The 27,059-nt window shown below is 43.5% G+C and overlaps 1 protein-coding gene across 1 annotated transcript; it reads right to left on the minus strand.

Annotated features, from left to right (window-relative positions):
* Positions 1–282: 282 nt before the first annotated feature.
* Positions 283–27,009, minus strand: NRDC (nardilysin convertase). The gene is made up of 32 exons (XM_030455743.1): positions 26,913–27,009; positions 26,026–26,413; positions 21,021–21,354; positions 20,764–20,845; positions 19,994–20,147; positions 18,225–18,298; positions 16,770–16,865; positions 15,873–15,995; positions 14,976–15,033; positions 14,012–14,085; positions 13,754–13,823; positions 13,292–13,369; positions 12,758–12,878; positions 12,622–12,680; positions 11,994–12,048; positions 10,497–10,601; positions 10,128–10,251; positions 9,493–9,579; positions 8,775–8,894; positions 8,066–8,117; positions 7,470–7,620; positions 6,990–7,117; positions 6,574–6,736; positions 5,326–5,357; positions 4,918–5,056; positions 4,429–4,476; positions 4,076–4,128; positions 3,408–3,491; positions 1,881–1,971; positions 1,465–1,581; positions 1,141–1,230; positions 283–971 (listed from the first exon to the last, which is right to left on the minus strand). The coding sequence occupies exons 1-32, from the start codon at positions 27,007–27,009 to the stop codon at positions 774–776; spliced, it is 3,645 nt and encodes a 1,214-aa protein (XP_030311603.1). The 3' UTR covers positions 283–773.
* Positions 27,010–27,059: the final 50 nt, after the last annotated feature.

Genomic DNA, 27,059 nt, shown 5'->3' on the forward strand with positions numbered 1-27,059 from the left:
GACTGCTTTTTCAGATGGGTGATGAACAGTTGTTTTATGTGAAATGCATTGGTATTATTATTTTTTTTTCCCCACTGGAATCCTTGCAGCTAAACCTACTTCCTAGTTAATGAGCTAGCCAGAGGAGCAGGGTTTGCAGCACCCACAGCAGCATTCTTCTGGACTCTGCATCCAGGTTTGCATCTCTACCAGTGTGCCAGTACTTCAGGAAGCTTTAAGTTAAGCCTTGTTCTTTAAGTTAAATAATGGTCAAGTAGCTATATGTAGCAATCAGTATTTTTCTTTCCACAGTTAAATCTAGCTTTTATTTGATTTCACCTCAGTTTTTACTAAGTTGCACAAACAGAAAAAAAAAAGAAACAGGTGTGAGCTGAAGCCTTAGGCTTTTTTCTTTTCCCCCCTCCTCCCACCCACACTCTGACTTTGCCAGGACACCTGCAGAACACTTCCTTGGAAAAGCTGTAACTCTAGCAAACAAGTGCCACAGCAGGAAGGATGCACAAGACAAGAGGCAGGACAGCTGGAGAAGAGAAACCATGGCATCTTCCTGAGAGCTGAGGAACTCTCCTTTGAGTCCAGCAAGAAGTCAGGGCTGTGCCTGTGCTTAATGAACCCAGGAGATAAATGAGAAAAGTTGTTGGGAGTTTGAGGAAAGGTTCCTCAGTATCTGAATGGCCTTTTCTTCATCCCAGCTCACACTACAGGCCTGGCTGTCATGCCTGTGTTGCAGGAATCACCTGTACTACTCGTCACCGCAGGGCAAGATGTCAATTTTATTTTAATATTTTATGGTAAGGGAGAACATTGAGAGTTGATGTGTAAGCTTTGATGTCCTTGATGGAAGTAACATCAGTCATAAAAGAAGATGGGGGCAAGAAAGTCAGATGAGGTATTTCACCAGATGAAGAATTCTGTGCTTCTGAGGCAGCCGTAGCCTCTGAGTCCCCTTCGTGTTTTCCATATCCAACCACCTGGGAAAGAAAGTTAGCAAAAAAAAAGAAACTTGGCTCAAGTAACCATAACAATGAGAAATGTGGAATATATTAACAGTAAGGTGGATTGAAAGTTAGAGTTCTTCTGCTACACCCTGAGTGGGCCCCTGCAGGTGATCAGTTCAGCCTGGGGCTGACAAACACTCACGTGGACGCTGAGCACTTTCCTTGTGTTGCTTCTGTGAGCTTGGAACCAGGTGACCAGGTCTGACTTGGTAACTGACTTGAGTGCTTCAATCTGAAACCACAGGAACCAGGATGAAGCAGCACAGTGGTGACTGATGGCTTTTGAAACATGAGAAAACGTTTTTTTCTATAAATTAACTCCCTTAAGATAAAACAACCTTTTAAAAATAGGACCTTGGTTTGGAACCTTATTAATCCCCTTATTTACACTCTGCATTTACAGCTGCTGCAAAAAGCAGGGTCTGAGCATTCCCCTGGCACTGCTGAGCAATGAGGAACCACAAACCTCCCGGGCCAGCCTGTCAAACAGATACTGCTGTGTCACAACTTCATTCCAGTTCCTGTCTACTTCTTCTCCAAGATGGGAGTCTTCACATTCTTTGAGTTTTATCAAAGCTGTAACCTACATTTGAAAAAGACAAAATTATTTTAATGGAGTAAGGGTTTAAAACTACCTTAATTAACTGTTCATATGGACTGAAGGTGAATGAAAACCCAAATTACATGGACAAAGCAGTTAATTGCATTCAAAATTAACTGTAAAGGGCCAGAGAGCAAATGTTTAAAGAATGTAGAAGGGAGTAAGGCAGGATTTAAAATTGAGTCCTTTGACTTTTATGTCAGATAGATGGCAAGCAAATCCTCCAGTTTGGGTTTCCATTTATCACTTCAAGGAAAAGGTTTTTCAAGATCAAGTTATACCTGGGTGCTAAAAGCCTCTTCAGTTAAATGCCTTATTTTCTCTTCAAAGCAAGAAAGAAACTCCTCTATTTTCATGTCAACCAGTTCAGAACTAAAAGAGAGAAAAAATTACATCAGTCAGCAAAGACAACACTGAGGGGTCAAGCAGCAAGACAGCCCCAAGTGCTGAGGGAATGTTTGGGCCATCTGTGAACACCATCTTTAGTTCTAAAGTCTTCCCTAAGTATCAGTGAGTAAAACCAGGGCTCTGGGGTTTTTTTATCTGCATTAAGTGCTGTTCAAACACAGAGATTGGAGATGACCAAGCAGCAAGAGGAGTCACTGCAGGGATGCTCTAAGGACCCACACTGTGGCAAACCTCAGAGCAGCACCTGGTACCAGAGCTTGTGGTACCAGGAACCCCAACTGCAGCCTAGAGCACTGCACAGGAACAGTCATGTTGTACTGCACTGAGACAAAAAGAAAGAAAAATAACACGAGGTGGTGGATTGGGAGGTTTCTGAAACATTAAAACCTTCACAGAGATCTCAGTGATGGATGGGTCAGACCTTCACAGATGACAGCTCAGGAATGAATGGGTCACTCACAGCTGAAAATTAGAGGCAGCAACACTCTGTGCTCATTAAACCAGTATTATTTTTGCAATTTGCCTACTTTTAAATACCCTTTCAACTCTGGCAGGTGAAATACCTGTGGTTAGCCCCAGCTTTGAACAAAACCATAACACTGCTCTGTCTGCAGAAACCAAACTGGAACAGTAGCCATACAGGATTTACTTGGCAACAGATTGAGCTCTCTTGGCAGAAGATGGTGAAGAGGGCAGTGGGATATTTCAGTCAGTCTGTGGATTACTGTTCCCAAGTCAAGACTGCTGCAGTTTTAAGAGGCTTAAGGCTATTGCTTTATTTAGTTGTTTTGCAGTCACTATGTCACAGCTGTCAGCAGCACCACAAGCTGAGGCCATGACTACTCCTGACATTCCCTTGGGGCTCTTACCTGACTCCTCTCAGAGAATTAAAAACCAAATAATTAAACTACTCCATGGCCTGGAACAGGTGTGAACTCTGCCATCTTAGCAGGGGCACAGAAAAGCTCAAGCAAAAGCAAACGAGTCAGCTGTGACCTGACCTAACAGAACAAGGGAAACTCTCCCAGTAATCATTATTCAGCTGGATGTTGTGTGAAACACCCCTTACAGTGTGACACCTCCCTGCATCCATCAGGCTCAGATGTTCAGTGCCTGAATCCACACAGGCTCCAAGGGCCACTTTGTTCAGCTTCACTTTTCTAAACCCAGTTGCCATAACTGTCCCCTTGCTGACACACTCCTTGTTCAGGTGACAGCAGCAACAACCACCAGTTACTGAGACACAACACAGGGACAGGCAGCTGATTCCTCCAGTCCCCAGCAAGACAGAGTCCTGCAGCAGAGCTGGTCTGGTCTGGCCCCACTGCCTGAGCCTCTGCTGAGAGGAGGAGGTGACACAAAGCCTGGTGACCAACACTGCCCACACAGCACACACTTACTTGTATTTAGTTGCCTGGGTTGCTACTGTGACTGAGAAGCCAAGAATTCCAGAAGTGTTCCTGCAGGTAGGGTACACGTGGTAGCTTCATAAAAACAAAGAGGGGAGAGAGAAACCATAAAATCATTCCATAAGCACAATTAAATTTTTGTTTATGGGACAAGCTACAAGTTTAAAAGTGTGTTGATAATTTAGAAAGAAGAATCTCAGATATGAATTCTCAATAGACTCTGCATTTCCTGCAGCACTCACTTCAGAGTTTTCTCATTTTCAGGAAATCCTTTTAAGCTTGGTAGAGTGTCTGTGTTCCTGCAAACTAAATCCTCGTGGTGACAAAGCTGTAGCTGTGACAAGCTTGCTGCAGTTTCCTGAGGCAGGAGGGGAGGCTGCAACACACCACAGAGCTGCTCTGATCACAGCCCAGGGGCCCGTGGGGCTGCCTTAGGAAGCAGAACAACTTGAGACACTGACTAACTGAGTGAACAGACTGGGAATAGATGGAATTCCTACAGGACTCAAAAGCCACTTGGCCACAGGTTGTATCCATGGCTGCCCTCGTACTGTTTCCATTACAATAACTGAGGAATTAGCCACTGTGCTGGAAGGGTTTCCAGAGTTAAAATACTAGGGGACAGCAAAAGCCTGGGGTAGAAGCTTCAGCCAACTCACCCGAGTGTCTGCTTGGTTCTCAGGAAGTCAAAACAAGGCTCTTCCATGTGCATCTGCAAAGGAGCACAAATGTGTTGTTACAGCAGGAAGGATGCTGCTCTGCTCCATACAGAAAGTGACCACAACATCTGGGAAGAGCTGAGGTGCTGCCTTTCCCCCCCACCACTGTGTTAAGAGAGGTCTCAGTCTTCCACAGTGTCCATCCCTGCAGCAGTTTGGGGATCCTGTCCCAAACACTTGGACATTTCATCAGCAACAAACACGTTCTCCCTCTTTAGCCCCCTGGCCTCATCTTAGGTCCCAGCAATGTTTTCAGGGAACACTTTGGGATGAGTTGAGAGGCAGTGACTTACCACGAGCAGCTCCATCACGGTGTATTCCCGTAGGTTCCTGGCACCTGACTAGAAAGAAAATGAAGAATTTAGGGTGATTTTGTGGAGTTAGAAGCTGTAGTTCAGAGCAAGGTGACAGCTGTAGCAAACTCCTCAGCCCTGGCTGCAGCACTGAAGTAGAATTCACAGCAGGGACAGCTGGAAAGTTCTTGTTTCCTGTGGGTGCCTCAGCCCAGGACCCTGAGGGCACCAGAAGATCACCAAGGCACAGACCCAGCAGAAGCCCAAGGCAGGAGCTCAAGGTGCCTGTTTCAGGAACACCACAAATAGGCTGCCAGAGCTCAGCTGGGTTTGGCCTCTTGGGCCCACGGCATGGGGCACACAGGACTTTTGGGCAGGTTCTTTCTGCCATCCCTGTCCAGAGGCTGCTCCAAGGCTGAGACACAATTACACTGTAACATCAGCAGGTACCAGAGGGAACAGAGCCATCCAGCCAAGCTAACACCTCACCTGGTAATACACTGTCACCTCAGAGTTGGCATCACCTTTGTTGAGAGTTTTCACCTTACAGAGCAGATGAGTGTTTGGCAAATCCACCACCCGGAACTGAACGGGGCAGGGATGGACCAGAGGAGCAAACTGGAGCTTTCTGGAGAGAGCAGAGACAGCAAAGCATCAAACACCCACTCACAGCTGAGTCCAACCCAACACTCCCGGCTTTACACACTCATCCCCTTCCCCAAACCTGAGCAATGTCCTGCTTGAACTCCTGTGATGAGCAACCACCTCCCACAGGCACCAGAGGGGAGAGGAGAATTCTTGCATCGCTCCCACCCAGACCCCTTCCCCCAGAAAAAGAACCTTAACTTCCTCCTGGTTTCCCTCTGATGAGTGCTGCAAAAGGCAGGAGATACTCACTGAACAACGTAATTCAGGAAATCCTTTGCTTCCTAGAAAAGAAAGTGTAAACATGAAGTTTTATTTAAAAGGGAATGATTACCCCAACTCGCAGCCCCAGCACCGCAGGGCAACGCTTGAGAAAGTGACCCCCAGAGCCAGGAGCACCCCAGCTTTGCTGTGCCACCCACATCCCTGCCCCCTCGCTTTACTCCATGTCCCTCCAACACCTCTGCACCACTGCAAAGCTAAAAGCATCTCCAGGCAGTTCCCTGCACTGTAACTTCTCCAGAAGGAAAAGCCAGAGAAACCGTGTCAGGCATCCCACGGGCAAAGGGTGGAGACAGGAGGAGGGAAGGGCTCTGTCTGGTGTGTGAAGCTGGAGCTCTGGGAAGGAGACTCCTGGGCTTAAATGGAAGAAATGGGAAAATGGAAGAGTAAACCAGATGTAGGAGTTAGTGCTGGACGTGCCGTGCTGTGGGAGCAGCTTAACTCATGCAGGCTGCAGCAATAAAGAAAACCATTCTGAATAAAAATTCTTAGGAAATCACAATTAAATTCTCAGCCCTTCTGTCCCAGAGCTCAGGAGGGAACAGCTGGCATGGCAAGAATCTGACCTCCAAAAAGGACCTTAGCACGTTTTCTTGAGGAGGTTTTAAAACAGTCTGAGCACAAACATCACCAGCTACAACAAACTTCTTGGCACAAATCACAACTGCAGATTTCTCTCCTCTCAGAGGCAGGCACACAGTGACACTGGATACCTGGAGCTGAGCCCCATGACACCCATTAAGGAGCCTGACAGGATGGTGTGTGGCCTGCTCCCAGGGGAAAAGACTTCAGTGGATACTGCAGGTGTTTAACAAGACTGGAGGGGACTGGTGAGCTCTGCTCAATCAAATCTGCAAACATACTTTGAGGGAAGCCACCTCCTGTGGCACCACCACAGCAATTCCTCAGTCTCAAATATCTCAATGCAGCAAAGAATATCAAAGCCAGGGGCAGCAGGGGCAACAGGCTACGTGTGTATTTCCAATACATTTTACCCTCTCCGCAGTTTAAATCCAAATTTCTGGGAAAAAGCCCCACAAATTGGCAACTACAGACACCCCAGTGGCTCATCAGGATGTGTGTTCCTGAATGGTGCCAGGGAGCCTCCAGCCTGCCAGCAGAGAGGAGGCAGCTGGCAGGGGAGCACTGCAGCAACAGTGTTAAAAAATATCACATTTGAAAGCAGCAGTTCCAGCGTGTGCCAGGGGCTGTACTTACTCTGCTGGTGAAGTTCCCTTGTACGAGACCCTCTACAAAGAGCTGTGATTTGAAAGCCTCAACGAAGGAGGAGAGAGACTCAATGGAGAGCCCCTTCATCAGGGTTTGGTATTTATCTGTCATGGACCACCTGCCATGCTCTAAAATCAGGAGACGAACATCCCTGCAGTGCAAGAAGGGAAACAAAACCAGGGGCTGTGTAAAGAGCTGTTCAGTGGCAGCTGCTCAAAGGGCATCTCAATGCTAGGGAGACCATTTCTGACTCAGGACTGTGCTGGAGACAGGCAGATGGTCTCCAGGAGCATTGCTGAGGGCTGATTTTGTCCTCCCTCAGCACCTGGCTATGCACTGCTTCAGCAGAGCAGCTCCCTGGATGTCCTGTGTGACCCTCAGGTTTTGCCCTCCCCAGAACTCACTTGGCCAGTGTCTCGGGCTTGATGAGGATGTTGAAGTATGTTTTCTTCAGCTGCTCTGTTATCATTTCAAAAACTGCTGGAGTAAAGCTGAAGTCAGACAAATAATCAATGATGAGCTGAAACAGAAGCTGTAAAGAAAACAGTTTAAATCATTTTGTGTTTTGTTGGGTTTTTTTATAAAGAACTGATCAAAACTTAATCTAATAGTTTAAAAAATCATCATCATTATTTGGTCAACATAACAGACATGCAGGGTTACCAAATCACATTCCTCAATTCTTCCAGATGCTCTTCACTAAACAACTCTACACCAAATCAGTTTTAAAAAGACAGTATTTTTAGAAACTGAATGAAGGAAGCTCAATATCCTGAATCAAAAGGAGTTTCACTCTGTTGAAAAAAACCTCCCAACATTTCTGTATCAGACATTTCAGGTTGTTTTCCAGCTGAGCAGCACCATGGCACTGCAGCAGGACTTACAGGTAGTTTATGATTGAATCCTTTCACTCGGATGATTAAGCCGTGCTCTCCAGCTACCAACTTGTACTCCAGCTGAGCAACGTCTGCTTCATAGGCAGGCTCACCAAGATTGTGGGAAAGGATGTTAACAAATGTATCAAACAAAACTATGCTGCATGGAGAAAAAGGGCAGAGGGTTAATAAGAGAGACAAAAATAAAAGAAGATAAAATCAAGCCCGGTGAGTGTGATGGCACACACAGGAAGTTCTCCAATCTAAATACCTCAGTAGATTGTGATTTAAAAAGAATTTTTCAGCAAACTTGGAAATACAGAATCTGCAAGTTTCCCTTTGTCTAGAGGGCACAGGGCACTGCTTAGCTTTAACATTCAACTACACTTTGCAACAAATAAACTACAGCTCAGGTAGCTCTGTGCCAGCCAGCTGCTGAACCACTCTCACCAGACTACAGATAAAACCACAGGGAAAGTGATAAGAACATGAAAAAAGGAAGCCTGATTCTGTTCTGGTTTAACACTTATCTCTCTTCATCATTTTTTACAGGGTAGGGGAATTCAGTTACTCTGCAAGGTAAGTACAAATAATATAATCCTTACTTCTCAGCAGACTGCTGTATCAATGGAGAGATCAGATGGAAACGAACATAACCTGAGGGGGAGGAGAAACTTAAATCACCAATTGTGTAAAAAGTGGCAGATTTCTAAATTTAAATATATTTCCATTGTATTGTTCTTTGCTCACAATTTGAGCTTAGTGAAAATGGGCATTTAGCCAGGTCTTTTTCACTCCAAAATTTCCCTTAAAAATGGGAAGTAATAGAAAACACAAAGCTGTGCTTTGCAGAACACTCTCTCACGTGATGTGACCAACATAAACAAAAAAGAAAGCCTCACAAAACATGTGTTTAACAGACACTAAAATCTGTGACATTCTGCTTGAAAGAAGAGATCTATTTTCCCCATTTATCTTGGATGGAGGCTGCATTTTTCTCTTTCTGTCGAGCAGGTTACAGACTCCTCTAATTCATGTGTCCCCTCATTTTCAAGCCCCTGTCTCAGTATTCTGACCATATTCTGTCTGCCCACAGTCAGACATTCACAGGTCAATGCATTTCAGAGATCCCATTTTAACCCCAGGCATCACCAGGGTTCCTTTGCTGCAAGGTATTTTACCTGCACAAAGGAAGAGCTGACAGTAAACACTGACTGTGAATGGTGAACACATCTCGTGTTATTTGCCATCAAACAAATCCCAGCTGTAAGAACAGGGACTTTCTATTCTTCAGAAAGCCCTCAGGCATTTTACCTTTTGGGATTTTGAATTTATCATCCTTCCTGTACCAGAGACAGCCTTGTTGTGTGCTTAGTGTTTTGACTGGATATTCTGTCTCAGGGCAGTCAGCAACTTTCAAAGCAAAGTCAGTGGCTAACAAGAACAAAAAAACAAAGCAAAACCAGAAATTAGTGGATTACACAGCCAGACCACATAGCAGAAAGTCTTCAAAATTACCAACAAAATACATCTTCCCTTTCCAGTTTGCTAAATTCCATGTGATAATGCATTCCTGGACCTAAATAACATATAGTGTTCAATTCCACACCAGAATAGTGGCTCAGAAGAACTGCAGACACAGTGATGCTGCATCCCATCCAGGATGCAAGTAATCAGTTTATTTTCATTTGGTTTTGGCCACAAAGACAAGAATTTAGGTGTTTCCAAACCAGCAGGACTAAGTAAACAAAACTGCTCTTCTAGGGTGTCCTGAGCTCTGTGTTAACTGCTGCTGAGTGTGTGAGGCCTGCTCTGTTATGGTCGTATGATCTGTAAGTTTACACCTTAAAAAACTTAGTTCTTGTAAATAAACCAACATTACATAAAACTGAGGTGAGCAGAAGTCCCACATTTTTTAGTTTTCAAAACCAGATTGATACACAGATGGAAACTAAGATTGCTTCTAAGCCACAGAAAATTCTCAAAAAATAAAATATCAGAGCAAGACTTCACTCATGCTCAGGTGCCTTACCTATATATTTGTTTTCTTCTGGAAGGTGTAAATCCTCATTTAACTGGAAGTCACTGGCCCATAAATCACTCCAGCACTTGTCAATATCTATTAAAAAACATGAAATGCACTTAGTTACCTATTACTTATCACAACAGGCAATGCTATCCTGCTTCCTAGACCTGTCATCTCACCTCTTAGCTATCTCCATGAAGAGCTGCAGGATGATATTATCTTAATGCCACCTTGTTCATCAATGACTCTTTCTAAACCTCTTGCTATGAACTCCCCTGGAGCAGGACTGAGCAGTCCTACTGAAATAAATCAACCCCCCTGCATTAGTCATCCAGCTACCAACACACCTTGCCCTTCATTCTTTGTGTCCTTTTCCCTGCTCAGGACTTGAAGGGCAGCCAAGCAGAGGGCTCCCTGGGATCCCTGCCCTCCACAACAACTGTTAATTAGGGAGTGGAAACCAACTGATAGAAAACAAAGACCAAGAACTGAGTAGGACAGAGCACTTGACTAATGAAGAGGTCAGTTTAACACTGAGGGGTCATTTCCCTGCTTCCCTCTGGTTGTATTTTGTGTTGTCACACTTTTTCTCTCTCTGCTGCAGGAATCAGACATTCTCTGAGTTTCTGCCTTTGTTTTACCTTCCACACTGTACTGGGTCCCAAACCACCTCTCCTTCAGGTGACAGTGGCCCTCGTTGGCAGCAGAGAGCAGAACCAGGTTGGCTCTCTGAGGACTGAGCTGGTTAAGGGCATCAGCAATGACCTGCAAGGTCAAGACAATCCTTCAGTTCAAATGGCTCTGCCTGACCCAGCAAAGACTTTGAGAACAAGACAAAACAAGCTTACAAAAATTACAAATCTGCTTTCTGAGTAAAGTGTTTCAATTGACACAAAGCTTGTGCCCCTGTGATGCCAAATTCTAAATGCCTGTACACACACCTGTGTTATAGGGTGTACCAACAGTTTCTTTACATCAAAACAGGTCATGAGGGTTCAAAGAATATTTACCTCAGGCTTGTATTCAAACAAGAGCTGGTCTCCTGTCAGAAAATCCTCCTTTGGGAACAACTGCATGTTTTCACAGAGGCTTTCCACATAGTCAAGTGGGTCTGTCTGCAAGCAAACAAAGCAAGCTGGTTTTCACATCATCAGAAAATTAAAATGTCAAATTTCTATTCTGACAAGAGCTTGACTGGTCAGGTATGTTGAGCATGAGTCACATGCTGCTCTTGTTATGGCTTTTAGTTTCAGTCATTAAATTAATATATTTCATAACCATAACCATTGCTCAAGACTCCTCTAAGATCCTGAAGCATCAGACACATCATCCATCTCTGTAGAAAAATCCTGAACGTGCAATTTAGAGTCCTTAAACCTACTAAGTTTACTGGTTAAGACCCAGCAGAAAGCACTCCTTGCCTCCAGGGAACCAAGCAAGTCCTGGTGGGTCCAATACACTACACAGCTTCACACATTTGGGTTCTCTGCTGTTCTGGAGAAAGCTCTTGTTAGAAGATCAATTGTTGTAATCTTGGGATAGCTGAACTTGGCTAACAAATTCATAATGATTGCATTCTACTGAAAAAAACAACCAAAGAACCAACACCACGTGGCATTTAAAAAACTGCACTAATAAACCACTGTAAACTTTGATCCTGGCAAAAGAACTGCACTGCTCTTATCCATCACTTGTGGCTGCTGGCAGCAGCCCCTGCTGTCTGCATCACTCACAAACAGAACTTCTGTTCCCCAAAGGCCACTCCAGACACTCAGTATCCTCCATTTGCTATTTGGAAGGCAGAGCTACAGATCCAAGGATTTGCTAAAAATGGCATTTCTAACATCTGATGCTCACAGCAAAATGGTGAATTTTAAGAGTGTCTGAAAATACTTGGGAGCATCTAGAAAGAAAAAAAACATTCACTTTTGATACTTTTTTTTTTCCCTCCTTCTTCCTGCACCTGTGTACTTTTAAGGAAGCCAACAAACTTCAGTGATGCTTTCAAGCTATCTGTGCAGTGCATGGATCTGTTCTCCCAAAAGGAAATTTTGTGCCATTCCAGAAAAGCAAGTTACCAAGAGAAAAACAGGACATAGCTAAATGTGCTGAGAGTAAGTCAATGAAGGGAGGCATCTCACGTTATCCAAACTGTGTTCCCTTCTTTTTGCCTAATAATAACAAGAGAGATTTTTGCTAATTGCAAACATTTCAGCAAGCCACACAAAGCCACATTTGTTGTAAGAGCAGACATGGGGCAATCAGCATCTCTAGCAGGTAGAGATTGAAAACAAACCCATTTAGTTCTGTTAAAATTCACAATATGCCTCTGCCTAGAGCACAAATTCAGCCCCATTAAGTGCATCAACTATTTCTGATAGAACAGATCTTTGAATGAAAATGCATTTCCAAATTAAAAAGCAATTTTAATTGCAATTCTAATTTTAATTTTAAAAATGCCTTTTCAGGTTTACCTATACCAACACAAAGCAGTGGATGTTTTGTACCTGTTCCTGGTAGCGGAATTCATTGGCTTCAATCTTTTGTATTTCTTCCCATATTCTGTGAAGGAGGGAGAAGAAAATAAAAGTGGGTTTTTCCTCCATTCCACAACATTAACTGAGAATCTCAAGAAAAACAAGTACTCTAGGAAAGACACAGGGTGTGTTGAGTGATTTACTGAGGTACCAGACACAGAACCCAGTACTGCAGGCACTTCCCTTCCACCCAAAGGGCCATTTCTCAGTTGGCAGGAAAATTTGTTATTATCTGAAGAAGAGATTTAACTACAAAGAGTCAAAATGACTCCAAGTTAACATAAATACTAACACCAGAACACTACAGACTTATCTCCACAAATTTATTTAAATAAACACAAAAATGCACCTAACATCTCTGCTACTTCAGCTTACTAAAATTAGATCAAAACAAATCAAACTAAAAGCACCACAAAACAAGCATAAACATTTAGCAAATTCATCTTTAAACTTTAAAAACTGGTAAATTTCCCACACAGAAAAGATTTAGTGCCAAGTTTATGCTCCTGTAACACCACAAAAAGGGCAAACCCCACAAACAAAAGGCTAATGGAGAAATGCAGTCCCACAAATACCTGATGTAGTGGCAAACACTTGCCTTTTATCTGGCCCTCTTTTTTGCAGCATCTTCACATACTGAAATACAACGTGGGCCACCTGCAGACAGAAAGAACAGATTCATTTTTCCAGACACTGGGAAAACAGTAAGAAAATGAAGTTGGAGGAAATCATACCTCATAAAAGTGCTTGTAACCTTCATCAGTCAAAGTCACAGAAATGCTGAAGATGGAGTAAGTGGAGTTCTGTTCAAATCCTGTCTCACCATTTCCTCCATATAATGCAAGAGCCCAAAATCTATGGAAGAGTTAGAGATACATATTAATTACTAATTTCACCTTTATTTGAACTTATTTACAGTAAGTGTGTCCTGGCTTTATTTCAATGCCTGTCAGTGTGCTCACAGTTTACACAAAGCTTTTCCAACAAGATGGGAACCTCAGGATACAGAATTCAAGAAAAAAAAAAGTGAAAAAGCTAAGTTACATTTAAAGATCAGTCACAGGTACTGCTGATCCATGTATCACAGACCAAAACCCACATTTCTTACTTGAGTCTATCAGAATTTTAAGCAATATCACTACAAAATGCTGATACAAAAAGGCAGACTTGGCTTGCTTTTGTATCTATAGAAAAAAAATACAAAATAGAGTCTGCTTTTATTTTAATGATAGCAAAGTCTTTAATAACTCTGTTATTAAAATGCATACTTTTTCCTAAGGAAAGAGAGGACACTGCCTTTGCCTTCGTGTCCCACCAACCAGGAGATGTAATGAAGAGGCTTCACCCTAAGAGAAAATTTGAAAGAGATTAAATGCCAGACAGTAATAAGTTCCACAGAGAGAATTCAAATCACAAATAGACAAATGACTAAGATATACACTGGCTGCTTCTTCATGGCAAGTTCTGCATTTTCAGGCAGCATTAGGATAATAAGTTAATAAGTGGGAGCTCACAACATAATGACTGAGTCAGTGAGGAATGATGTTAAATCAGCTCAATTTATACAAGGAATCAGATCTGCATCAATTCAACTCATTTAAAAAACAGTTCCCCCAGCTGAACCAAAGTAATCTAGAACAGACATAGATGAGAAGCTTTGGTTTGTTGTGGAGGTCAATAAATTATTCAAAACATAAGCATGGTAGAAGTAAAATGCAGCATCACCATACCTGTAATACTGTTCTTGTGGGGGAAGAGCCCAAGTGATAGTCAATGAATGAACTTTCCTGATTGGAACAACTGCACACAAATAAATTTATTGAATATAAATATACATGATTAGACAGAAAGAATTCTACATAAATGAAGACAAAAATGGTTAAAAGTTATTCAGAACCACACAGAATTGTTCTACCAAGTACCTGGATCACACAGAGGAAATACAGAGCTTGGTATTCAAGACATTTCAGTGAATCTGTTTCACTTACCTCTGTAAAGCTTGTGAAACTCTGGTGTGTCAAAAGGCTGAGTCAGGTGGCCAAAGCTGGGTTTGGGTAAGCCACTTAAAAGCAAAATTAAAAGTTTGATGTTACTGGCAAGGATTGAGGGCTACACTGAGATAACCACAAGATGTGGGCATCCATAGCTCTGAGATCACAGCCAGAAAATGGCCCTTTATTAAAAAAGGTGCAGCCAGGCACCCAGCCAGCCCCAGGTGGAAGGCAACCAACCTGGGGTGCATTTGCACTCTGCCCACAGGACCCAGGAGTTACCCAAGATTTAGATACCCCATCAACTCCTCCCCCTCCTGCTAAGTTTGTAGCAATAAAAAGCTTCTCTTCCTAACAGGGGAAAGGAACCCAAGCACAGTAAACGACTTCCAGTGTTGGCCCTGGATTCAGAGAATGCTGCTGGATTGTCTTATTGGGAAGGAGAAACAAGAAGGACAGGGGTTGGGACAGACAAATGTGTCTCTGCATTAGACTTTCACGAGTGCACTTTCATACACCACAGAAGTAAGTGAATTATTAAAAAAAAAAAAGATCAAGTTCTAACCAGTTGCCACCCCAAGGATGAGTCAGTTTCAAGACACGGTCTTGATTTTGCTGCTCATTATTTTTGACATGAAGCAAAGATAAGAAATGTAATATGATAAGCCAGGTTTGAATGATTTATCATAAAATCAAGGTATCAGCACACATTGCAGCAAACACTGCTGCAAGCTGGCAAAGCTTGCAGGCTAAATAAATGTTAAGCATAAACAAAGTCTTCTTGGAATAATTTATGACAGTTTTTCATTCCCAAAGTGGCCCCTTTTTTTTTTCTGGATGAGGATCATAATTAACAAGAGTTAATTTCCTTAGCTTCTCCAATAAGGGATGTTTTTAAAAAATGGTAATTCTATGATAATTTTATAATTTCTAAAACCTTTATGCATCAAAAGCATCTTACTTATTTGGGATCTCGGAGAAGATTTCTGTCACCCACTTTTCCAATGTATCCAGTGTTTCTAATAAGGAGAAAAAAAAGAAATTCAGAAATAGTTCCTTCAGTAATTTCCTGCAAATCTAAGACAAATTCTGTATTTTATCTCTTCATGTCAGTTATTTTAAAGGAGCTGCAAGTTGCAGATTTTTACATGATAAACTTCAAAGCTGTTGGTTTGAGTTAATTCTTAGTATTCACTAAACTGTATCTTGGGTCAGGGCTCTGGTTTTGTATATTCAGTTTTTGTATAAACTGTATGTACTCACAGTTTCTTTTGTTTTAACAGAGATAGAAATACAAAGTAGACCTGGCTGGCTACTCAGTCCCAATGCTTTTCATCCCAAGCACCAAAAGAAACAATATTACAAACCATCACGATGGAAATTATTATTCAAGAGGCATTCAACTCCCTAAGAATTTCTAAGAAATGAAAGTATAGGAGAAGAAATTAATTACCACCTCTGTTACTGCCATCTCCATTTTACAGATGGTCACCACTTTTAGTGTTTAACAAACCCCCTAACCACAAACCTAATCTGAATGAGCACAACTATTTATTTTCAGCACAGGTGTCTACTACCTGCCAAACTTCTAAGGAATTTCCTTCTGTCATTCTCAGCAGAAATGACCCGTGGGTTTAAAGCTCTAAAACAGTTTCAGCTACAAGTTTCTCAAGAAGTGGCAAGGTGACAACAACACAGCACAATTGCTCAAGTTTCACTTGGAAACCAGGCTAAAATCTACATATAAATACCTCCTGCAGGACTGGACACTGGAACAGCTTGAACAGCTGAACTTGTGCCAAAAGCCCTGCACCACCAGCAGCAATCAGACTGCTTTTTAAGGAACAAGTGGTGTTACCTTTAGACTGGACAACCAAAGTCATGTAATGAGCTGAGTAATGGCGCTGCCAGAAGTCCCTCAGCCTGGTGTAGGTGTCAATATTGTTCAGTTTGGGCTGATGTTTGAGTGTATCTGCATTACCTGTCAACACAAGAAGGTGGTTGGTTACCTAGACACTGGTTAAGCCAGACCAGATGTATCAAGAATTTTTTTTTCCTCCCCTGGCACTGAGTCTGATCACATAAAGTATTAAAAATACTTCATGGAAACGTGGACAGTTGGGTATTTCTAGGACAAGGGGGGATTCTGCAATGTCAGATCACACACTGCACAGCTCCTCGTGTGTTGCCAGCTGTTGTCTCCCCAGGAGAACTTGCAGAACAGGAGATGGAAAAAGAGGGGAAAGATGATTTTCAGTAGATGTCACTACAACACTTTATAAAATTATTTATATTTCAAAGCTGGCTAACTCTGTTACCCACCAACCTGCAATTTACATGGTCAGTAAGGGTAAGGGTGTCACAAGGGTGAGGGAGCTAGGACTCTGTATTTGCCAGGAGAGGAAGGACAAATCTGCCTTCTGCTCCACTCACACATCTGTGAAGAACACAGCAGTGAATTATTTACTTTGAAAAGCCTCCTTAGACAGGTATCCAGAAATACTTCACTTTTCCAGGAAATCTTAACAGCAAGAAAACCAAGCTTAAGCAAGACAGAGATGACTCAGAGAGGAGAATGTATTCTAAGAAGCAGACAGCTGCTTTTATTCCCATTTTACTGCAAAATGAGTCACTGCTCTTATAGTTCTGAGCCAGGCTAGTGTGTGCTGTGATAAGAAAGCCCACGTCAGTGTCTCTTTTTAAGTGGTTGAAAATTTAAGTAATGTCACCTCTGTAACACAAATTCAGAACTTACCCCAAAAAAATTTCTTCATTGGATGTCCAGGCCTGGCAAGGCTCCCAAACAGCATCTCCTTTCTGTTTGCATCAGAGGGTCTTGCTAGCTGATACTCTGTTAATTAAAAGAATTTGCATCAGAATTTGAGGTCATGTTCCCACAAAACAAAGTAAAATCCCACAACCAAAATGAAAAGGAGACACCACACAGATGCAGCCTGGAATAGTTTGGCTTTTTAATGTATGATGAAGTAGTGAAATATAAGAAACTGGATTTGCTGGCAGTAATGAATATAAGTCAAGAGACAAGGAAAAACATAGTTCATTGCTGATAAGAAAGGGATATGTAGGGGAAGAATGTAAAGCCCCAGCTGGCCCTGTCTAAATGCTTTCAGTCTGTTAAATTTAATGGGTTGCTTCTCCCTTATATCAGAACAGGTATCAGTATATCAGTATATCAGAACAACTTCTAGTCCAATAATGAAACAAGAAATTGAAAGCTGAGCAACACAGTTCCCAAAAATGCATTTTACACCAATGTAAATATGGGATTCTCAAGGATCCACCTCTTGAACTGTGTTTTCCTGTTCCTGTTTTTGCTGGTAATGACACATGCACAGCAGAGTTGTAAACTTTTGGCAGGTTTGTTGTGCAGGCAGTTCAAGCTGACATGATTTACTGGGCAGTGCATTATCACATTGTCAGCACAAGGGGAGGAGGGGACCTGCATGCTGCAGACAGTGCAAGTGAAGTGAAAATTGGTTCTCCCTGTTGAAGAAACCACACCTTAACTAGAAAACAGGTCCTTGTTTATACCAACATTATCTAAAGTCAAAGATCAAATTGCCCTTTTTCCTTGCCAGGAGACAGATGAAGATGACTTGAAATAAATATCTGAACCAGTTGGTACATCTGCCAGTAACAGTTTTCTCCTAAAACAGTGAACTTTTTCTAAAACAGTAAAGATACCCAAGTCTGGAGGTATTCATTACATATTAGAATATCAACTGAACAGTCCACTCACTTGCTATGTCTGGTTCAGTTTCATTCTGTGAAGTGAGTTGGTGGTTACTAAGGTGTCAGAATAAAAACATAAGTACAATCACCTCAACTTCTTACACTGACTTCACATAAGACTGGAGAGAGTACTGGGGCTATGCTGGAGCACCCTGATCACAGAAGAACATCCACAGTTCCTGCCAAACCACTTAAAACTACCAATTTCTATTTAAAGAAATGAGATAATAAGATCTCACAGTGATGGCACTACCTTCAGTCTTTCTCCTCTAAGAGCCACCAAACTTAAACTGAAGCCAGGAAATTTAAACTGAAAAGTTTAATCTCTCTGTTAAGGTGAAATTAACTGAAGTGCTCAGGATAGTCCAAAATGGAAACCAATAAACAACTTCATAAAATAGGTTTTGTTTCTTTAAGAAGATGGGTTAAACACACAGGAAAAGACACGGTCACTTACCACTGTCCACAGCCTCAACCTCTCGATCTATTGCATCCCTGATCATCAGTGGGTGAATAAAGAATTGTGCCCACCTACACAACAGAAAAATTCATATATTTTTCTTCAGTGTCAATTCAGTTAGGGCAAAACCCCCAATTGTTAAACTCAGCATTGACTATTTTAATTTATAAAAGTTGCTTGTTTTACTAGAAATCATGCAACTCTTCACTATACTGCCTTAAGGAAAGATAAAAGCCAGCTCTGTGATACCATCAAAAACCAGCAGGTCCTTACTGCTCCACTGAGTGGAAATGAGCTGGTTGGACACAGTAAGATATGACACTGATAGGTGCAGGAATGATCATACCAGATCAGTGACCCACCTGGTCTTGCTCCTGGCTCTAACTGGGAAAAGTATCAGATGCTTCAGAGGAAAACCAGGAACAATGTGATCATAGGGAAACTTTCTTCCTTACTCCAGGCAACAAACTGTTGAATTATTTTGTGAAACTTAAGTTTTTGTATCTGTTCCAACTGTATTATCTACTATCAAAGTCAATGTTGTCATCCACATACAGCCCTTCTCCTGTACCCACAGAGAGCACAGTAATGGACAGCAAATGGGGACCCTGCAGAAGCTGCCAGAAAACCTAATATCTCTGGTTTTATTTGTTGAGTGTTTTTAATGATGCACTGAATTTCTTGAAGCAAAAGGTTAACAGTAATACACTGCTGAGAGAGTTCCATGGCTACAGGACCCATTAAGCTAAAGATTATTGAGTGGTGATGTCTTTCAATTTCTTTTGATCTGCAGGTGCTTGAAACCAGCAGCAGCAGCAGCATCCATCTGCCCTGATTATATGAGACACTTGCTCTACAGGACTCCTGATTTCTGTTTCCACTAAGTGAGCTGTTGTGACAGACTGAATGATTTTTTTATTCTTTCACACTTCCAAGCATCTAGAAGCTGGACTAATCTGCAAATGAAAGCTGAATTTGACCCAGGGAAGTAAAATTTAAGTAATACCTGGTAAAATGTGCAAACACTTATTTCTTGGTGTCGTCACAAGAATGTATTTTGATCAAAGTTAGGGTTGCAGTGGAGTCTACTCTCCCCCTGAGGTAGTTTAGAGCATCCAGAATACTCAGCTGCCATGTCCCTGTGAGTGAGCAACTTCCTCACTGAAGGAAACCATGCCAACGGGTGGAGCTCTGCTGTCCCAACAAAGCCCACAGCACAAAAAAGTGAATTAAATACTTACTGACAAAAGATGGGTACTTGACTGAATAACCTGGGATGGGTTAACTTCTGAGACACACACTGTGCCCTGCCCTTCCACTCACTTTGACAGATTGGACTTGGAACAAAAATACTCAACCAAAAAAATAATTAAAAAAAAACAAACCCTGACTCTACTGGGACAAGTATTTCAAGGGATGAGTCACTGGGATTATGGGAGCATCTCCCCTTTGAGCAGCTGTGTAAAACTTCTTCTGCCATCCATGTTACTGGTTTAAGAGTGGTAAAACAACCAAAAAGCTTTTTGCATTGTGACTTACACATGGATCCTAAGTAACCACACAGAAGCCACACAAGCCATACCTCAAAAACCAGTAAGATATCCAAAAACAAATTAGATTCTCCTTTTGTTCAATACCCTCTGTGGTAGCATGAGTACCTAAGGAAAGTTAGCAACGCCCTCAATCACCCCAAAATGAAGACACCCAAGTTCCTGAGGCAGTTAAGAACTCTTGTTAACACCTAGTCACAATTTATATGAAGTTACCTATCAAGTGCTTCTTTGAAGTACTTCCTCTGCACATCAAACTGGAAGAATGTTCTCTCACAGTCAGTGGAAGCGTTGTCACTGCCCCCGTGTTTCTTCAGAAAGGCATCAAACCCATTCTCAGCTGGGTACTTCAAACTGCCCATAAAAACCACTGCAACAAAAATGAGCAGAATTAGCAAGATGGCATTAAATTGTTATGCCTGACTGCAGCTACAGCAACCCCTCTTCAGCACAATATTACCTACAACTGACTCACAGCTCACACATGGAGGTTAAATAGCAACAGGCCATGTAATGTGCCCCAAACTGGTGCAATCTGCCCTAAAAGACTGAAACCTCTGCTGCCTTCCAAGGCTTGCTCAGCCCCAAGTGGTCAAAAGTAGTGTTTTATGATAGAACTGGTCAGAAACTTCATGTGGTTTCTGTGCCTGTATTAATAATCCATTTTACTCTAGAGATAATGTCTGTAGTAGCTCCAGCCTGGTTTGTACAGCTATAGGTAAGATGATTCCTCCCACAGTGGATGGGTAACAAAGAATGTCAGTATACATTAATGCACAGCCTACCAAAGGGTATGAGGCATCTCCCATATTAAAAAAATCCCTTGCTAAAGCATTGTTTTTATAAATATTACATATTTATTTAATTAATTTTTTAAAATTCTAAATGGGATAGCTAAAATGGGAAATGTTACTAAAATACTGCAGAAATTCAGAGCTAGGCAACACTCACGTTGAACTGGAGATGAAAGAGGAGCAGGTACTTACTGTGTTCCAGGAAGTGTGCTAACCCAGGCAGATCTTCAGGATCAGAGAAGCTGCCAACAGCAACGCAGAGGGCTGCTGCAGACTAGAGAAAAGACAAAACTCTCACTAAAAGCTGCTTCAGGAAAATGACAGAAGTATAAAATAAATCAATAAGGAAAGGAAAAATAAAAGGGTGGCCAGGTCTGAATGCCTCATCACAAGGTTTCAGAGCACACTGAAGTTCACCATGCTTTCTTTCAGCCTACCTCAGTACATACCTGCTTTTCTGTACAGCCTCTCTTTCTTGTATCTTCCTTTTCAGCGAGCTCTTCTAATTCACTATCATCAGGATCATTGAAATCATCATTATCTCCATCACTGTCCTGATCCTCATCGTCCTCATCACAGTCCTCATCATCAAAACCTTCTCTGCCATCTTCGATCTCAGCTCCAGAGTCATCATCTTCATCACTTTCCCCTTCAGATTCATCATCATCATCATCATTGCCTTCGTCCTCCTCCTCCTCCTCAGATAAAGCAGCTGAGGCACCATCCAAGTAATTCAAATCCGAAATCAAAAGTGCACATAAGCCATTTTGTAGTTTGATATACCTGGAAGAAGAATTAACTGCAATGAACACACAATTAACTGAATAATTATTTGCAAACCTAAATTCTCAGAATTGCAAAAATTTCTGTATTTCCCACAACAGTTCTGTGCTGTTCAAATGGCATTTCCTAATGAAAATCCAACAGCAGGTTAGAAGGTGAGCAGTTTTATTGAGGCAAAGGAAAAATGCTCTTTAGCTACTCAACAGTTGGAAGAAGAAATTCAAAGTAGCAGAAAAAGACTTTCTTGCCAAAAGGACAGGGACAACAGTTTGGGCTTTTATTTCTCCCTGTATGAAACATTTAGGCTCTTAGCATTCACTCATAAAAAAATCACATACTCAGAATAGACAAACCCAAACTTCAAAGCCTGTTATGCTTGTCAGGCTCCTGGGAACATAGATAAGGTGACAGAATTAGGATTTGAGCCTTTGCCTCTAAATAAGCCCCCAAAACTCCATTTGATTTGATTTATGCTTTCTATTAAATGGGGTCCATGGATGTAGCAGGCTTGTTAGAGAGGACAAATCTCTACAGGATTAATAAAATAAGTCACAGTGAGTTGGTTGTGTTGCTATCAAGAAGCAACATACACAGAGTTCTCTCTAAATATGTACTCAGAATTATCTATATATAGATGTATACAAACCCCACCAGCCCTCTGTCTGGCACCTTCCTACAAATATGAAGGCTGAGGACTCCAAACACCAGTTCTTAGTGCAACAAAATCTCTCACAATTATTTTTCTCAGAATCAGATCAGGAACAGTCACAGCCTGACATATTATCCAAAGCACACTCCGGGAGCTTGAGCTGAAGGAAGGGAAGAATGCTGGGCTCAGAAAATACTTCATCTGCTCTAAGAAGTAGGGTGATATAGACAGGTGGTATCTGATCCAGAGAAAAAAAAAAGGTGTAAAACCAAATCAAGGTCACATCTCACCCTCACAGAAAACTGAGTTACACAGCAGGTTTATACCAGATTAGAATTTTGTCATGGGGCCATTTTTTTAAAAGTAGCAGAACTTTGAAAGCAGATTTTCATCTGAAGCTATGTGGCAAGCATCCAAAAGAAAAAGGGAAGGCACAATGCATGTTTTCCAACTCCATGGTTCCCAAAGTTTCTCACAAGGAATTTCTCACGTTGCATTCATGGTTACCATTACACAATTTCAGTGCCTCCCAGCAATACAAGCAGGTATTGTTATCCCCATTAAACTTCAAAATATGAAGCTAGTGTAAGTTTCACTTTTTATTTGAGCTGCAGGGCCCTGCTCTGGCTCTGCCAACCACAGGGGAGCTTGGAAAAAAATTACTCTGAGAACTCTCCCAAGTGAATTTCATGGGGATGAATGTGGGAGAAAGGGGGTGTTTGTTGTGACAGGAGTTAAGCAGCTCCAACCCAAAGGAAAAGCACATTCTAAAATGTTCATTGCAATCCCAGCTTTCTCTCAATGGAACTGTTTTGGTTTTTCTATATCATACCAAAACCAATGTCATTTCCCTACCTGGAAAGGACAGAGAAGCCTGGTACATATAAAATATATTTTACTCAGCTGTAGAGTTTTATTTTTATATTGTATAGTTGGATGAATGTGGGAGAAAGGGGGTGTTTGTTGTGACAGGAGTCAAGCAGCTCCAATCCAAAGGAAAAGCACATGCTGGACTAACATGTCTGTAAAGGTTAAAGAGCAAACACTTAATAGTTGTGTTGTTTATGAATGATGACCACTCATCCAAGAGGAATTTACAGCACTTACCCTGAGTCAGCATTCTGTAATCATTAGCACACTCATTCTGCTTACTGCAGGACTGCTGAGCAGTGCAAATTCATTCCAAACAAAAACACAAGTGCATTTTTATTCTTTTGAACTACAGCACACAGTGAGTAACTTGCAGAGATGCTGTGACTAACTGCAGGAGGTACAGCTAGTGCAAGATCCATGCCAGCATCTGGGTACAAATTTAATCATCCATACAACTCTGGAACAGTCACCACTTTGTGCCACACACATGTGTTGGTTGCATCAGATATCTGCAGTGCTTCTGAGTGCACAAGGTCCTAAAATCAGATAAAATGTGCACTTCAGCTCTGGAGAGCCCAGAGCAAGAGCCCCAGGCAGTGACAGATCAATGTTGCTCCACATCTTCCAGCACAACCATCACCTTCCCCTCTGCAGACAACTCTCTGCTCCTGGTTCCCATGGCCCAGGGAGAACACTGGCTTCCCAGGGATTTTCCCAGGGATTAACAGTCACAGAAAGCAGGAACAGAACAGGACTGTTCTTCCAGAAGAATGATTTGCCACAATGCTGCTCAGCCAGGTGTGTGCACAGGAGCTCTTGCTGATCCTTTCCACACACCTCGATTAAACCAATGGAGCAGATGGCACTAATTACACATTCCTCACTCTCAGGCTTGTGGGTGCTACAGACCAGGGCAGAAAGCACCCAGCAGCAAGGCAACAACAGAGCTAAGCTGCTGCTGAAGGTTCTCAGGTTTCACTTCAGGAGAATCCGGAACAGTTCAGCTTATACTGAGCAGAGGCAGCAACTGATGGAGGTGTTCTTTACTTTTTCCATGTTTCAGCCCAGTGGAAAAGGATAAGTGTAATCAATACATAAGTATCCATTAGTATGCAAAACTCAGTACAAAGAAATGCAGCCATGTAATGCAGAAACAGAAGCAAGTGTAGTGCAACTGCTTTTTTGAAGAGCTGTACAGATGTTGATACAAATAAGGCTTAAACATAACATTTAAATTCTTAGAGATACTGTTAAATGTCCTAGACAAGTTTAAAGAGGGTTTCCTCACACTAAGTTATTTCTTTTATCAATGATAACTGTTTAGCAGTTAAGTAAATATTGAAATACACATCATGGCAAACCATTAGAAAAACATTTTCATTTCCCAAATAACCCACAACCAGCAATAAAAGCCCATAAAATTCCATATATGGATGAATTTATAACATACTAAAGCTAACTCCCCATTCATAGCTCTAATGAACAAAACCAGCACTGATTATGACAATATTTTTTTGTCCCAACAAACAGACTTTTGAGAATACATTCTGCAATCTCTGTCAGAACTCTTTCAGTTTTATTTTCACTGTAGATGAGAAAATAAAATACAATATTTTCCACTGAGTTAAGACAGGCACACGAAGCTCACTATGAGTGATCTGCAGTACACATCATCACAGAGAAGAAAGTGTGAATGCACCATCAAATCACCTGCCATGACCTTTCCTTAGGGTTGGTATAGAGTTAGTGGGCACAGTTATGCTTTTCTTTCTGTCACTCTGAAGTTCTCTTTCCTAGGGGTAATGTTTGTGTCTGCTCTCTGCAAGCCTCACTACCCACACGTGGAAAGCAGCCTGAAACAGATGTGATGCTGAGCTTCTGACTGAAAAAGTTTGTGAAGTACAGAGAGTAGGATTTATGGAAGATGTTACTATTAGTTTATTTTATGCTATAAAACACACTCTCCAATTCTCTACATGCAAAGGAGGTTCCTGAGCCTCCAAACAAACAGCCAGTGACAGGTTTCTATCAACTTCCCAAGCTTCCTCACTGTGCTGCTCCAGGTAGGAAAGGCAGAAGTCTCCTAAGCTGCCAGGCTCTGTAGCAGTAAACTCTGCAGGGAGAGGAGCCTCCTGCTAAGCAGGATGAGTAAGAATGCCAGCAGGACAGGCAGGCAGAGATCCAGAGGAAGCAGCAAGGAAGTAGGGCAAAAAGGGAGGGAGCAAGCTTCTCCCTAAGCCAATGGGCACAGCCCTCTCGGTGCTGTCAGCAGCAAGCTCCACTGTCAGCCAATGTCACTGCAAATCCAAAAGTCAGTTCCAGGTTTAGGCAGATTCTCCACTGGCTGCACAGATTAGACATCACAAGGAGTAAAGATAAAAGCAAACGTTTCCCAAAAGGGCTGAATACTCTTCTGCCTAACAGAAGGAAGTTTTAAGAGTGTCCCTTCAAGAACTCCTTACAGCACACAGAAAGCTCAGCCTCCACTGGCTGACATCAGACAGTCTCTCTCACTGCCAGGCTGCACAGGTGCTGAGGGCTGGGCTGAGAGAAGGTGATTATTTCCCTGTACTTTCAGAGGCATTACTCAGAAACACACTAATGAAGGCACGGGCAGAACATCACTCATTTCTATCTCGACTCACTGGCGTATTTGTGTTAAAATCTGGAACCTCATCTAAAACAACAGCCTTTTTTAAGATGGCATCTGCTCTGCAATACCTCAACCACATTTCATACTTCAGGCTTTGGGAAGGGACGTGCCTGGATGAGGGCTGCGAGCTAACACCCCGGTGCTGCTGTGCCTCAGAGACACAGCCCCACAGCACAGCCCTCAAACAACTGATTTCGTTTTTAATTCCTGTGCAATCCCCAAGCCTAACACCGTACACCACCCAGCCAGCACATCCTCACAACCAACACACCCGGGAAGCTCCATCTTCCCCTGGGAGGCCCCTCACCCCCCGTTTACCTCAGGCAACCGAGGCTGCAGCCTCGGGGACATGGGGCAGGCCCGGCACCCCTGACACCCTCACCCCTCTCTCCTCTCAGCCCACCCCAGAGCCGGCTCGTCCTCCCCTTCCTCCCCAGGCCAAGAACCCCCCGGGTGTGAGGGGGGAAGGACACGACCCGAGGCCGCCGTCTCTCACCGGTACTGTTTGGGGTCGCTGGGGGACTTGACGATGTCGGGGTCTCCCAAGTTGTGCCCGATGTCCCCGCGTTCTTCCTCTTCGCCGTGAGGCGAGCGGCCTCTGGCGTCGCGGCTGCCCTCCCCGGCCTGCTGCCCCACCGCCAGCTCCGGGCAGCCGCAGTTGGACGTCGCCTTGTTCCTACCGGGCATGGCGGCGGCGGCCGCACCGTACCACAGGCGGGGCTTGGCAACGGCAACCACCGCCCGGGAGAGCCCCGCCCGGGCGAGCCCCGCCAGGCCGCGACCCGCGACCCGCCCCCCCTCCCCCCCGAGCCCCGCACCGCTCCCCGCACCGCTCCCTGCGAGGGCGGACGCGACGCTTGCGCATGCGCCGCAACCGCCGGCAGCTTCCGCCGTACCGGGAAGTGGCGGAAACGGAAGGGAAAAACCCGGACCCCGCCAGTCAGGAGCGGCCGCGGTGCCGTGAGGGGGAGAATGGACCAATCGCAGGCCGTGACGTCACGGGGGGGCGGGCTCTGACTGGGGGGGGGAGAGAATGATGGTGGGTGGGAGAAACCATGGATGGGGGGGGATGGAGGGAAAGGCAGGAGGCGCCTGGCAAGAATGGGAGCGGGCGAAGAACTCTGAGGAGAGAAAGATAAAAATAGAGCTGCGTCCCGGCAGCTCCTCTCAGGGCCCTCACGGCCCGGCCTGTTCCCGGCTTGGCGTGGCTGCTATCCCCCCGCTCTTGCGTTGGAATAGTCCAGCCACCGGTTGGTGAAGGACGGCCGGCCCTTCGCATTACCTTCAACTATTGGTCCCCGTCGCTGTCGCTCACTCCCGCTCACTCCAGGTAGGACCAATCAGCTCCGCGTCAGCGGTATTGCCTTCAACTATTGGTCCTACCTAGAGTGAGCGACAGCGATGGGGACCAATCAGCTCGCGTCAGCGGCAGGAGGCGGGGTGTGAGGCGCAGCCCCTCAACCCCCGGTCCTCTCGCCATGGTTGCCCGGGCACGGCCGGGGAGGAACGGGGCGCGGACCGGGAGTGGAA

This window comes from Calypte anna, chromosome 8 (assembly GCF_003957555.1).
Source record: "Calypte anna isolate BGI_N300 chromosome 8, bCalAnn1_v1.p, whole genome shotgun sequence".
In the NCBI taxonomy this organism is placed as follows: Eukaryota; Metazoa; Chordata; class Aves; order Apodiformes; family Trochilidae; genus Calypte; species Calypte anna.

Bases quoted from the DNA above. Each gene is read 5' to 3' on its own strand.
- NRDC (XM_030455743.1), bottom strand. From the start codon at position 27,009: ATGGCGAGAGGACCGGGGGTTGAGGGGCTGCGCCTCACACCCCGCCTC. The intron at 13,824-14,011 runs GTAAGTGAAACA...ATTTGTGTGCAG, and splicing joins GTTTCACAAGCTTTACAGAG to TTGTTCCAATCAGGAAAGTT. The intron at 4,129-4,428 runs GTAAGTCACTGC...GCTCCTTTGCAG, and splicing joins CCGTGATGGAGCTGCTCGTG to ATGCACATGGAAGAGCCTTG.